We start from the raw sequence: 12,176 nt of genomic DNA on the forward strand, positions 1-12,176 counted from the left end.
AGCCTATCCTTTCTAAAAACAGGCTATAAATTTGGATCTTAAGCAGCAGGTTCTAAAAAGACCATTATACTATATGGCTGGGGGAAGAGGCAAGACCCAAATACCACCACTAGCACATCAGAGCTCTTTAGAATGTGTGTGAATGCGGCTAGAAGGCGGGCCCTTCATCTAACAGACCTAGCAGCCAGAAGGGAAAGCTCTGCTGCACAGCTACACATGAACCTCCTCCTCCAGGCTCCTGCAGGGCAAAGCGCACGTGCTAGCCCTAGGCAGGGCTCCCTGCAGGCTTTGGCAAGAGCACAAATGTGACACAGAGCCCGAGATCCCACAGGTTTTGGATTTGATCGGTGCCAGCTACAGGAGCTGTGGGAGATCTCGGGAGAGCCCCGGTGCTCAGCTCAGCAGCTAGGGCCCTGCAGCAGCAGAGGGGCACACAGGAGGCTGCGCTGCACACACACCCGTTGCCACGGGTGTCTGCAGGGAGGTACAGACGTGCCCAGAGACATAAACGCTGCTGGGGGAACACGCGCACCCCTGGGAACGGGTGGCAGCAAACACAGCCTGCAGACCCAGGCCCTGGCAGGTTCTCTGAGCTCCAGCTGGCTCAGACACGGTTAACACGAGAGCGAAGCTCTGACCCCCTGCCCGCCCTGTGCCACAGCAGGCAGCTGTGTCACAAGCTGGATGGCAGTTTGAGGGTGTGTGCACTGCAGCTCAGCTGCTTCCCAGCTTCCCAAGGAGTTGCCTCCTTTCTTCAGTAAAATAAGCGCACTTTGGTACAATACTTGCATACACTTCCACGTCTGCCATTTTGAGGCCCTTCTCAGGTTTTCGACGAGCTTTACAGTATTCCTGGATGTTGTCACTGCAGGGTAGAAGGCAAGAACTATTAGTCCAAATTTAATGAGATGGTATTGTTCTACTATACAGGGACTGAAAGCTGAAGGTGCTGTCCCCAAGTTCATCACTTCATTACTCCAGCTTGTGAACTGCAGTGCTGGAGCCCCACAGAAAGAAATCAGGCCCAGATGAGCTTTACAGTTCCCCATGGAAAACTGCTCAGGAACAGACACGTCTTCAAGCTCCAGAGTAAACCAACAAGTTGTCAACTGGAAACTGAATGCTCCTGCTAAACTTTGGGCAAGACAGTAGCAAGAACATGGGCTGCAACAATTTCAGTACTCAAGGCAGCCAGGACATCTTGCATTACACACAGGTTGCCCTATGAACTAGGACAGGGGGGAGCATGCAGTGCCCAGGTGGGTCACAGAGATGGGAAGGTAGGAGTCATGTACTCAGCACTCTCAAAAAATTGGGCTAAAGGGACAGAAACTTGGATCTGGCTCTAATGCCAACTGCTGCAGCCTGAACATGTCACAGCTCTTTGTGTTGTAATTTATAGGTAGTGAATAATATTTGCATAATTCAGAGGGGTAATATATCAGGACATGCTATAATCACAGAAATACCTATAGTCACAAAATAATTTTAAAACACATTTTTGCAGGGGCTGATTTTAAAACCAAATCCTTGTAATCTTAAAAACCACTCCAGATTGGGTAGCCTTTGAACATGGACACCATTGAACACTTTCCTTCTGCCCTTTCCCATCACCTTCAACACAGAGGTACCTTACAAAGCAATACAAATTCTGCAGCATCTCAACAGATCAGGGATGACAGGAGGAAGGAATGTTATAACATGATTTATTAAAATCAGTTTATAAAACCCTAGGGCCAGTTCACAGAGAAGAATGGAAGTCTCATCCAACATTCTGAAGATGGGAACAGGGCTCCCCAGAAAAGGTCCTGATCTTTGTTGGGGTTGACCAAATCTGTTTGGCAGACAGATGTGGCAATTAGGATCCTCTCTGGTGCCTTGTTTTCCTTTCTAACCTTCAACATTCTTCTGAGCCTATTACCACTACAGTACCCTGTGTGCCTACCACAATGTCATTTTTGCCTGCATCAGTGGAAGCACATGATTCTCACCCCAGACTCTGATAACACTTTCACAAATATTTGTTTCACCTCAACTTCAAGAAAAACCCACAACAAAACCCAAAAAACCCCAAACAACCAAAATACAATGAGAGGAACTATTTTGATCACAAAGTAAAACAAATCAGCAAACCAAAGCTAGAATCCCATAAAACAAAGACAAAAGATGGGGGGAAAAAATAGGTGGTTATACTCAAAGGTGATCTCTCTTAGGTGGCAAAAATCTTTGGGTGCAGAAACACTGACAAAGCACTGCAAATAAAGTAGCATCCTCCCCTCCCTGACCCCAGGAATAAAACCAACCCCAGCACCCCAAAACTTGTTATGATCAGCAGATGTCAGGCACAGGACCTGGAGGTAATTACCAGAAGGGATGCTGGCAGACACCAGGGTTCATTCACAGGACATGCATCTACCACTTCTTCCCGAATTTCAGAAGTCTCTCTTCTAGAGCAGTCTCTTTTATACAATTGCATGTCCAGTTGCACACCCTAGAGGTTATGGATCCAAGAGGAACAGCAATATTCTCTGCAGGATACTTTCAACTAATTCAATCCTTATTAAACTCTTCACATAAAGTACCATTTAAATTAAAAACATTACAAGAGAGGGATCTGACTGGCACAGACATGACACAATGGTTACAATTTAGAAACCTTACATGTTATCAAATGAGAATCCAAGACAAACTCAAATCTTCACATGAGCACAGAGGAAGACTTTATAAAAATGGAAATGTATGGATGTTTTTTTCCTGTAACAGGAATAACTGATTACTATTTAGAGGTGATCTTCTGTAACTATAGGAGGTCAGTTTGGAAATAATTGACTATTACCAACTCTAACATGAAATGCTGTCCAGATGCATCCATAGTAGAGCTGCACTCATGCTACTTGTATAAAGAGCAGTGACATTTTTCTCCTTTCTCACTACTCATGTTTGAACTACTAGAACTCTCCTAGCAGAACACTTGGCATTTTTCTATTCCCAAGTTTAAAACAGTAGCAGAAGTTACTCTTGTAGATGGCTGTTAAGGCCTCAGTGCATTAGTATTCTGAGGCTTCCACCTGATCTTTCCTCTCATCCAACAGTATCAAAGCCAGAACAAAAACCCGTAACATTTCTGGTATTACTGTCCCTTCCCCAGCAATATGCAGCAGAATCATGTCATATATGTTAGACTTGAAAAGCAAAGCCCCAATTCAAGTTAGAAAAAATGTAATCATTCACACTGCTCCCTCTTGGCAGGATAGCTTCTTCATGATTTCACCGCCCAGATTTGGGGTACGGACTGAGTTGATCAGACTGATTTTCAGTTGTTCCTTTTAACTTCTACCCTCCACCCACAGGTCCTTGGCTTCTCTTCTCACTGGTTATTGCACCCCGGGGCTGCAGAAGAGGTGCCTGCCTGCTTCTGTTTCTTACGGCGTTTGTTCAGGAGGCGGTTGTTGGATGTTTTCAAGTCTTTGATTTTCACCTGATCATAGTCCACTCTCATGGTAGCCAAAGCACTGGTCATCTCCTCCTGAAACCAAGGAAGCAATGTATTGAAATCCCTGAGGCAGTGAGCATGCAGCCACATCCCCCCCACTACTGCACTACTGCCAAGAGATGAATGTACAAAAAGGAACCCTCTGTTACACGACGGCCAGAAATAGCTGAGCCCTTCTTGCTGCGGTGGACTGTGACTAAAGGCTTCGTTCTACTCACGGACTCATTCAGGAGGAACTATTCACGCAGTGTTTCATACATGAGCACGCAGGACCACACTCCACTGGCCTAAATTCCACCATGTTTCTATGCACAGCATTTCCTACTGCCTGGCTCTGGGCCTCTAGCAGCCTCTGAGCCGGAACTGCCTGTACCAGACTCGGAACACTGCCTGCCTTGCTCTCTCACCAAACTAGGGTAGCAGGAGCTGGAATAAAGAGCCCACATAAAGTTGCTTAAAATTATGTGCTTCAAATTCACATGCTTCCTTAGTCTGAACTAATGTTTAATAGCAGGCAAATTTAAAACTTTTAAATTAGGTTGTGAACAACAAGATGTTAATGAACATCTAGGCATTTAGTTCAGGAAAGGGAAAATGGTTAAATATTATGGGAATGTCGGTGGCCCAACGGGATACCTCTGGGACCTAGACAGAGCACAAGAATGGAAATGAAGAAGGCTGAGTGAAAAGATCGGTTTGATCTCTTTTACTTAGGTGGCAAAAGTTGCCTAGGTCTCTCAAATTTTACTATTACACAGCTCAACACCTGAGCGTGTTGAGCTATGTAAGGGTACATCCGTGCTATCAGTAATTTTATTTAAATCCATTTAAATACATCAGTAATTTAAATAAAATCAGTAATCAGTAAAATACACCTCGGGAACGTTGCAATTATCAACATGCCAAGCATTGTAAGTGGAGAAAATTCAGAACCAATTGTAAAAGCATGCCAACCTGCTAAAGGCCAGCAGAAAAGAGTTAAGGCTTGCAAACAACTTTTAGTCTGCTCTATAGTTTCACTTCGCAGGAAGCATTCAGCTGTCCTCAGTACAAACTGTAGGTGAGGCACCTGGTTAGACTAAGGGAAAGATAGATACATGCTTTTTCTCCCCTCCCATGTCATAACAAGGCTAAGGCTATTTAATGCTGGTTTACAATACAGGAACAGAGCAGAAAACCAGAATGTAGCTCAACCGTCCCACCCTGTCCCCCTACACTTCCATCATATTCTTCACTTTAACTAACTTGAAATACCCTCAACACTGTCCCTTCTCCTCTGTAATCACAAACAGGGGCTCAGCAGGTAGCATCAGTAATACCTGTGACATTTGGTACAGCTGCAAGGATGTCAGATGAAGCTCAAACAGCATTCTGTTTTTTAACAGTTATATACACTGTTCTAACCAAGACTGTTTATGCTTCTCTTGTTAAACATGGTTGTATTCAAACTAGCCATGATCTCCAAGGATCAAGAAGCCAGCCTATCTAATCTCCTACCAGACTTGATTTGAAGAAATCTGAACTACAGATTGACTCACTTTAACTTCATCCCAGTGGTCTTTATCCTCTTGCAGGACCCGTGCAGTATGAAGAGGGGTTGGTGGCACTGCCATTGATCTCTGAGAAAAGGGAAAACACAAAACAAGTGTTGTGCAAAATCACATTTGGGAAGTAACTGCTTGTTCTCCTATGTGCATGGAGGACATAAACCTCTACCTAATGTCCTTCAGTGGCCCTCATTATTCATGCTTTTAAGCACACTATAAGCAAAGTCATGTGTGAGGTAGAAAAGGACTGTAGTCACCATATAACAGTATCTTTAAAGAGCAATCAGTGCCAGGTTTCTTTGACTCTGCTCCCCTCCAATTCAGTCAAGTGTTGGATAAATTTTTATGTTCGTTTTAGATTTGATCTGGCATTTCACTATTCATTAGCCAATGTTTTAAAGTGGTTAATTGACCTTTATCTTCTAGGATTTGTGTTAGGACCTATTTTCTTGTACATGTACATTAACTAAGATTGCCGGTTTATCAGATCATAAATGTGCCCAAAAGGGGAAATTATACCATTATTCAGAGTAAGGCACAGTTCAGAAGACGACGAATCACCTGAGATGCTCTTCCACATAAAACCAAGATCTATGCTCAACTGCCATGGAAGATCAGTAGATACTTTAAATTAGAATATGGTACAATTTCTAAAACACGAAGCACAGTTCCCTAGGTAAATTCAGCAAGAATCATGGCATTTTCTTACCAGTCTTGTAATTTCATTTGGATATTCTATCTTCCTTATGCTTTCTACCTAAACTTGCTGTCTACTGGCATCCTACACCAGACACAGCTACATATTGACAAAGTCTAAGCAGATTCCTGTACACCTCACTGTAAAATAAGCATTATATTGGAGGCAGTGCTTAGACCCCACCGAGCTAACAGCAGCACTGCAGTAGTTACAGAAGAAATCGTGAATCCTGCATGCTCTGGAAAGGCCCCTAGCTGTCCAGGTATAGTTCTATCAAGTCCAGCTGTGACGAGAGAAAGAGAAAACCAGCTGACAGGCTTTAGTAGTGTCCCTGAGGAGGTGTTGCAGGTGCCCTCATATCTGCTGTGAGCTGCTACTTGATAAAACAATCTTACCTACAAGATAACAGCCAATTTTTGCATAGTCCATAATAATACTCCTGTATCCATTTAATGAAAAAAATAAAAATAAAAAAGAGGAAAGACAAACATCCTCCTTCCCTGCTTGGGCAAGGCATCACCCCAGACATGTTCCCACTTTAGGATTTAGGAAAAAGAAGAACACAGGCATTCACTACATTGGTCTTTCCCCCTCCCTCCCTCTGCCTCAGAGGAACAATAGGTTCAGCAATAAAAAATGCCAACCTGCAGCTCCTAGAGCATTCTCCCAGGAACAGTATTCTAGCCCGGCTCTTTGGTGCAGCAGAATCTATAGACCTTGTCTCTAATCTCCTCCTTATTAATTGGTTATATGCATATTTCAAGTAACATGTGTCACTGTAGGTGGTAGCTTCCTTAGCTATTAGGCACTCATTCTGTGAAATTCATCGCCTGCTGACTTCTGAAACACCTCCTTCTTGGGTCTTCAAACACTTAAAGCTGGAGGTGTTTATTCTGAACAGTGATTACAATTTTATTTGGTTAGAAAAGACAGGAACATTGTCTAGGTTCTGTTCTAGGGAGTTTTTGTAACTTCAATTTCTCAGCTTTTCCAGTTCTAAATCTCCTCCATTGGGATCTTATACAGCTACATTTCTGTATCATTCTAAGGGCTTTCAGATCTTCCAAGAGACACTATAGAAATGCTGCCTCTTTCTGCACCTACCTCTGAGGGTCAGCAAAGACAGAGAAAGCACTATGGGAGAAACAGCAGTACACGTGCTCCTGCTCCCAGCTGATGATTTTTTGGGCAGTGAGAACAAGACCGGTGTCCTTTCAGGCACAAATGTGAGAAGTACAAGCTATTATTTTGAGTGACACCTACAGAGCAGAGATGATATCCTGAAACTCAGCCTGGTAACTCCTGGGACTCTTGTCTCTTGTTTGAAGTAATTAATATTGTATTATTAGAGTTGTTTACTTTAAGGAAAAGTAAATTCAACCAGGTCAGGGAATGAAACCTGAGCTGGGACCATTAACAGCTCTGTGTACCACCCTACCTGGTAATCTCTCCCAGCGTACTAAGCCGAGACCCTGACTCTTTCCCTCCAGCATTTCCAAACTCTGCCAAGGATGAGAATCCCCACTAAGCACAGGACTGTGTTCACACTAACACAGCTATGCACAATGGTGCCTGAGACCACTAATAATATCTCTCTTCAAATCCTGCACTGATGAAGTAAGTACGTAGAGTTTATACTTTTGAACAGAGTAACACATGCATATGCTGCAGAGTCAGACAGTGACTGCCTGTTCACAGGAGATAGAGATACATTCGACTTTTGCTTCCAAGAATGGTCTTGTGGGTGTCTCTGTGTATCTCCTCTAGTAACACCAAGAAGAATTGTGGGTCTTCAGGCAGATGACCCTCTGTGAAGGGCACAGTAAGTTAATTTTAAGCAGTAATCATCGTCCTCCTCTTACATGCAGCTCCACATAGCACAGCAAGTTCTGCAAGTAAGACTTCATCTCAGGAAAAGAGATCTGAAACTCACATTAATCCAAGGGTGATTCATAAATTGAGAAACTGTCATCCTTTCCGTCGGGTCAGTCTTCAGTAAATGGCGAATCAGTTGTTTGGCTGAAAAACAAGACCAACAAAGGCATGTTGTAGCCTACTGCTGTATTCCCAAATAACCTTGAGAATGCAAAGCCCTGCTGAATGAAGAAAGATAATGTTGCAGAACTCAAAACACCTACCTATGGCTATTAGCATGTTAAGAAGCCATGTACAGTGTGGTAGGCTACTATGCTTAAAGAGTCAGAGCAAGAAAACATCCAGAACAAGAGGTATGAAGGAAAGACAAAGGACTGGGGATTCCAGCTATGCTATCTACATCACCAAATCAACTGTCTGGAGAGGGAGAACTTGAGAAAAAGAGAAACACAGTAACAGAAAGCTGCCACACTGCCTGTCTGAAAGATGCTAACAAGCTTGGCATTATGGGCTGAATGAATGCATAAGCTGATGTTTTGAGAAATGACACACAACAAAAACTAGCACAGGCTGTGGAAAAGAAAAGGACAATATACTTTTGACAACCCAGAGGCCACTAAAAGGACAACAAAGAAGAAACGGATTGCACAAACAAGCTTTGCAGCAGCTTTCTGTGAACATAGTATCTGCCAAAGCAGGAGTACTAAGTAGCAGATATGAGATGATGAGAGTCTAGACAAGGGTTTCATTAATGCGAGTGGACAGACTGGAAACACTGCATCCAAGGAACATTATTTAGACAGACTTACGTATAACTTCCTTGGGATAACCTAAAAAACCTTCTGAATAAGAGTTCTCTTTCAGAAAGATCAAATGCAGCATGACTAAATGCTTGTAAGGAGCTGCCAGAGGTACAAGTTTGTCAAGTGAGGCTGCAAAAGAGTTTTGCAGTACAGATTACCTAGAATCTAAAATGTACAAGGAAAGAAAAGGAGGGGACCACAGAAAGAACCCATTAAAATGATTACAGAAGCTGGAGAGGAAATCAGAGGAAGTCTCCATAGGTGATGCAATGATGGAATGATTGAAGAATAGCATGACAAGAAAAGTACAGGAGAGGGAAAAGAAGCAGTCTGCTGAAGGTGCCTGATCGTCCTAAAAGAATACACATAAACTAGCTGATTTAATAGGTTCAAAGGTGGAGGGCACCTATCTTCATTCAGCAAGCACACAGAAATGCTCCAAATTTTCCAAGTGCATGTTCTCTCACTGAGCTCCCCTAGAATTTTAGTAACTGCTGTAATAAGAGCCAAGCCAGTCAAAATATTAAGCCAGAAACCTCCAAGTAAAACATCTTCCTTATTAATGCTCAGTAGCCTGTGCTGTACATGCGGCCATGAGATCCAATGAGGGGTTAAAATGCCACAGATCAGTAATTTGTTATTGCTAAACAGCAGACAATAACAGGATGCAAGCAACAGCAATGTAAAGGGCTTGTTAGAAAGACATGCTCAGAGGGTGCTGACCTTCCTCTCTAATAGGAAAGGCAGGTGAGACTTCCAGCTTATCAGACTGTCAGAATAAGAGGGTATCAAAAACATCCACTTTCAGGACATTGGTTTGAGCCCATCCAAGCCACAGCTGAACAGCAGCAGATTTTGGCCAACAATTTATACAAAATAAATTGTTGACCTTCATTTAAGTGGTGGCTGGCAGGTTCCCACATCACAAAAAGCTAGCAGGAAAACTTGCTATCCTTGCGGGCTGCATCACCAAGGAGGGCAAAGATTGAATAATTTCTTACTACAGTTTGCCTTTCTTCCAGCTCAGCTTGCATTGCAGCTGTCCTGACAGTCTCCTTTCTCAGGATTAAAGACTTCTGTTTCCAGAGGGTTTAATCTCAGCATTCACTAGCACTAGCTGCAATCTGGAAGTTTTCAGTAGTCATTTACTTTCTGTAGCACTGTTTGCTGGCCAGTATCTGGGTTCCAGTCATTCTCTGTATCACCTTACAAAAAATAATTTAAGTTCTAAACCAGAAGGAAACGTAATCTAAGACAGGCTTTTAAAAGCACACCACCACAATCATGCTCATCATTACCTTCCTCTGATACCTCAGCCCACTCTGGGTTGGGAAATCCATATTGCCCCATCCGAATTCTTCTCTTCATCCCTGGAGAAATGGCTTGACCAGTGTTTGAGTAGAATGGAGGGAACCCACACAGGCTGGAAGAATGGACAAAAGAACTCTTAGAACTCGGAAAGTCTTTTCAGCTCTTAAAAAGTCCCATACAAGCTCATGTTCTTCTGCAGGTTGCATGATCCTAGTGACTAATTACTGGTAAGCGCAGATTTGACAAGATGTGTCCTTGTGTTCATCAAGCCTCTTTCCAAATACTTACAGAATATATGTGATGACACCCAATGACCACATGTCACATGATTTGTCATACTTCTCAGGACCAAGGACTTCTGGGGCTGAAGAAGATTAAAACCAGAAATTAACAGAGCACCAGATGTCACCTTTCATCTTCATCACCTTTTAAGTAACAACACACTTCAACAACAAGCATCAGATGCATTAAAAAAAATGAAACTCACTGCAGGAGCTAGATAGTATTTTCTATTGACAAGTTCCTAAACACATCTGATACATCTTTAAACCAGGAGGAATGGAGTTGGCAAAATGCCCTACTCTTCACCTTAGTGTCTCTCTGCTCAAGAGAGTACTAAGATTACAGAAAAGCAGAAGGAGCTATAGCTAAATGTGTACAGGGAGACACTGCACTGAGAGAGGCAGGAGCATATGTTCCAGAAATCAGAACAGAAAAGACCTATTTGAGCTGTGATAAACTTTTGAATGATACCTAGCTGGAGTGTGCTTAGCTCCAGCAACTACAGAGCACTCTATTTTACTTTGGCCTCCAGAGTATTATATTTTTCACTAAGTAACAAAATAATAGAGATACCCATTTAGAGGGGATGCTGCTTCTTTCCCCTGAGGCAGGTGAACTGGCAGGGAGCTTGATTTTGTAAGGAAAATGATTCTCTAGACATATGAGCAATCATGCTGGTTTATAAAAAGGTGTTGAGAAGGGAAATGTCAGCTTGTTTATAAACAAATATGAAGGCATAAAACCCTATATCTGTGAATTCCTTCACATTTTATCACTAATCCCATCTTGCAAAAATATAGAAGAAACCATCAGAAAAAAATGCTGCTATTGTAATTAGCTGCTAACAATGAGTAACAATATTTTTCAATACAAAAAAACCCTGTAAAACTTACACTGTAGAATAGAAATAACTCTTAAAAAAAAAAAAAGCCTGTTTTTCTCCAACAAAATTCCAAATGTGGACTGCGTCAGTCATACATACCATATGGAAAATGACTATCCACTCAAAGACCAAAAGCAATGTACTCTAAAATGAGGGCAGAAAGGACAGCCTACTGTGGCTTTCATTACACACTGCCCTGTCTTGGGACAAAATACAGGCAAAAATGTAGCTGTGATTAAGTCACATTGGTCTTTTATTAGTAACTCCTGCATTTGTCAGCTTTAAGAAGTTTTATAGCTGAGGCAGTGCTCTCCCGGTTCTCTCCTATTGCACTAGTTAGGCTAAAGGAAGTTTTGCAAGGAAACACTCAAACAATCATGAAGCAGAGTTCAATTGTGGCTTTTATCACATCACTCAGAGAGAACATCAGGATTACTCAAAGTGTAATCAGAGACAACATGTTTTCTCTCCTTGATCCTCATTTGTGTCCCCTGTTAAGGTTGTTTTCTCTGCAACCAAGGAAGAAAGCAGGAGCACTGAACTGTACTGGAACCAGACTAGGCTTGGGTTGGACCCCATTTCAAATTCTGCAGGCTGCCTCTTTACATTACATCCACAACAGAAGGTTTCCCATCCATTCCTACAGTCCACAGGGCCCACTACAAGGGGAGGGATGACAGAATCAAAGACAAAAACAATGCATTTTGGATAACTTACCCACGTAATAAGGAGTGTAACAGGGGGTCTGCAGTGCATTTACAGAGGTTTCTTTGGCAAAGCCGAAGTCTGTGAGTTTGAGTACAGTATCCTTCTCTTTAGACGTGTAAAGCAAGTTTTCAGGCTGAAAGACCACAAAGAGAAAGGATAAAATGGACAGTGAAGAGATACCCCTAATGAGTTCAGAGATCAAACCATTCTCACTTGCCTGGATCACCACCAGCATTTGCGTCTTGTTACTTCTCCCACATCCCCCCACCATACCATGCAGAAAGTACCCTCCCAACATGTAGCATTTTTGCTCTGACTATGGATCAACATCCTCCTTGACTTGGTATTTAGGAGAGCAGATCACAAGACTCTCATCAGGTCCAATGGATTCTTGAACCCCTCTCTAATTTACATGCTTTTCTAGGATTGTTCGGTCTGATCAACACACCAGTTGGTCTGACAATACTCTGCACCACACTCAAGTAGCCAGTGTGGAAGACAAGAGAAGTCATAATCCAAACTCTCTATGAATAACTGACACAACTCCATCAAAATTAACTGATACAGCCTCCTTCCT

At 42.6% G+C, this 12,176-nt stretch overlaps 1 protein-coding gene across 7 annotated transcripts in view; it reads right to left on the reverse strand.

Moving 5' to 3' along the window:
* Positions 1-1,689: 1,689 nt before the first annotated feature.
* The window catches only part of MAPKAPK3 (MAPK activated protein kinase 3), a 127,047-nt gene continuing 116,560 nt past the window's right edge, over positions 1,690-12,176 (reverse strand). For all 7 annotated transcript variants that reach the window (XM_065687716.1, XM_065687717.1, XM_065687714.1 and 4 more), the window contains 6 exons: positions 11,609-11,732; positions 10,015-10,090; positions 9,714-9,838; positions 7,671-7,756; positions 5,032-5,112; positions 1,690-3,526 (listed from right to left, as the gene is read on the reverse strand). In XM_065687716.1, the coding sequence (XP_065543788.1) occupies positions 3,368-3,526; positions 5,032-5,112; positions 7,671-7,756; positions 9,714-9,838; positions 10,015-10,090; positions 11,609-11,732 (651 nt within the window). In that variant the 3' untranslated portion in view covers positions 1,690-3,367. The remainder of the gene's footprint in view (positions 3,527-5,031; positions 5,113-7,670; positions 7,757-9,713; positions 9,839-10,014; positions 10,091-11,608; positions 11,733-12,176) is intronic.

Source organism: Lathamus discolor, chromosome 7 (genome assembly GCF_037157495.1).
Source record: "Lathamus discolor isolate bLatDis1 chromosome 7, bLatDis1.hap1, whole genome shotgun sequence".
NCBI classification, from domain to species: Eukaryota; Metazoa; Chordata; class Aves; order Psittaciformes; family Psittacidae; genus Lathamus; species Lathamus discolor.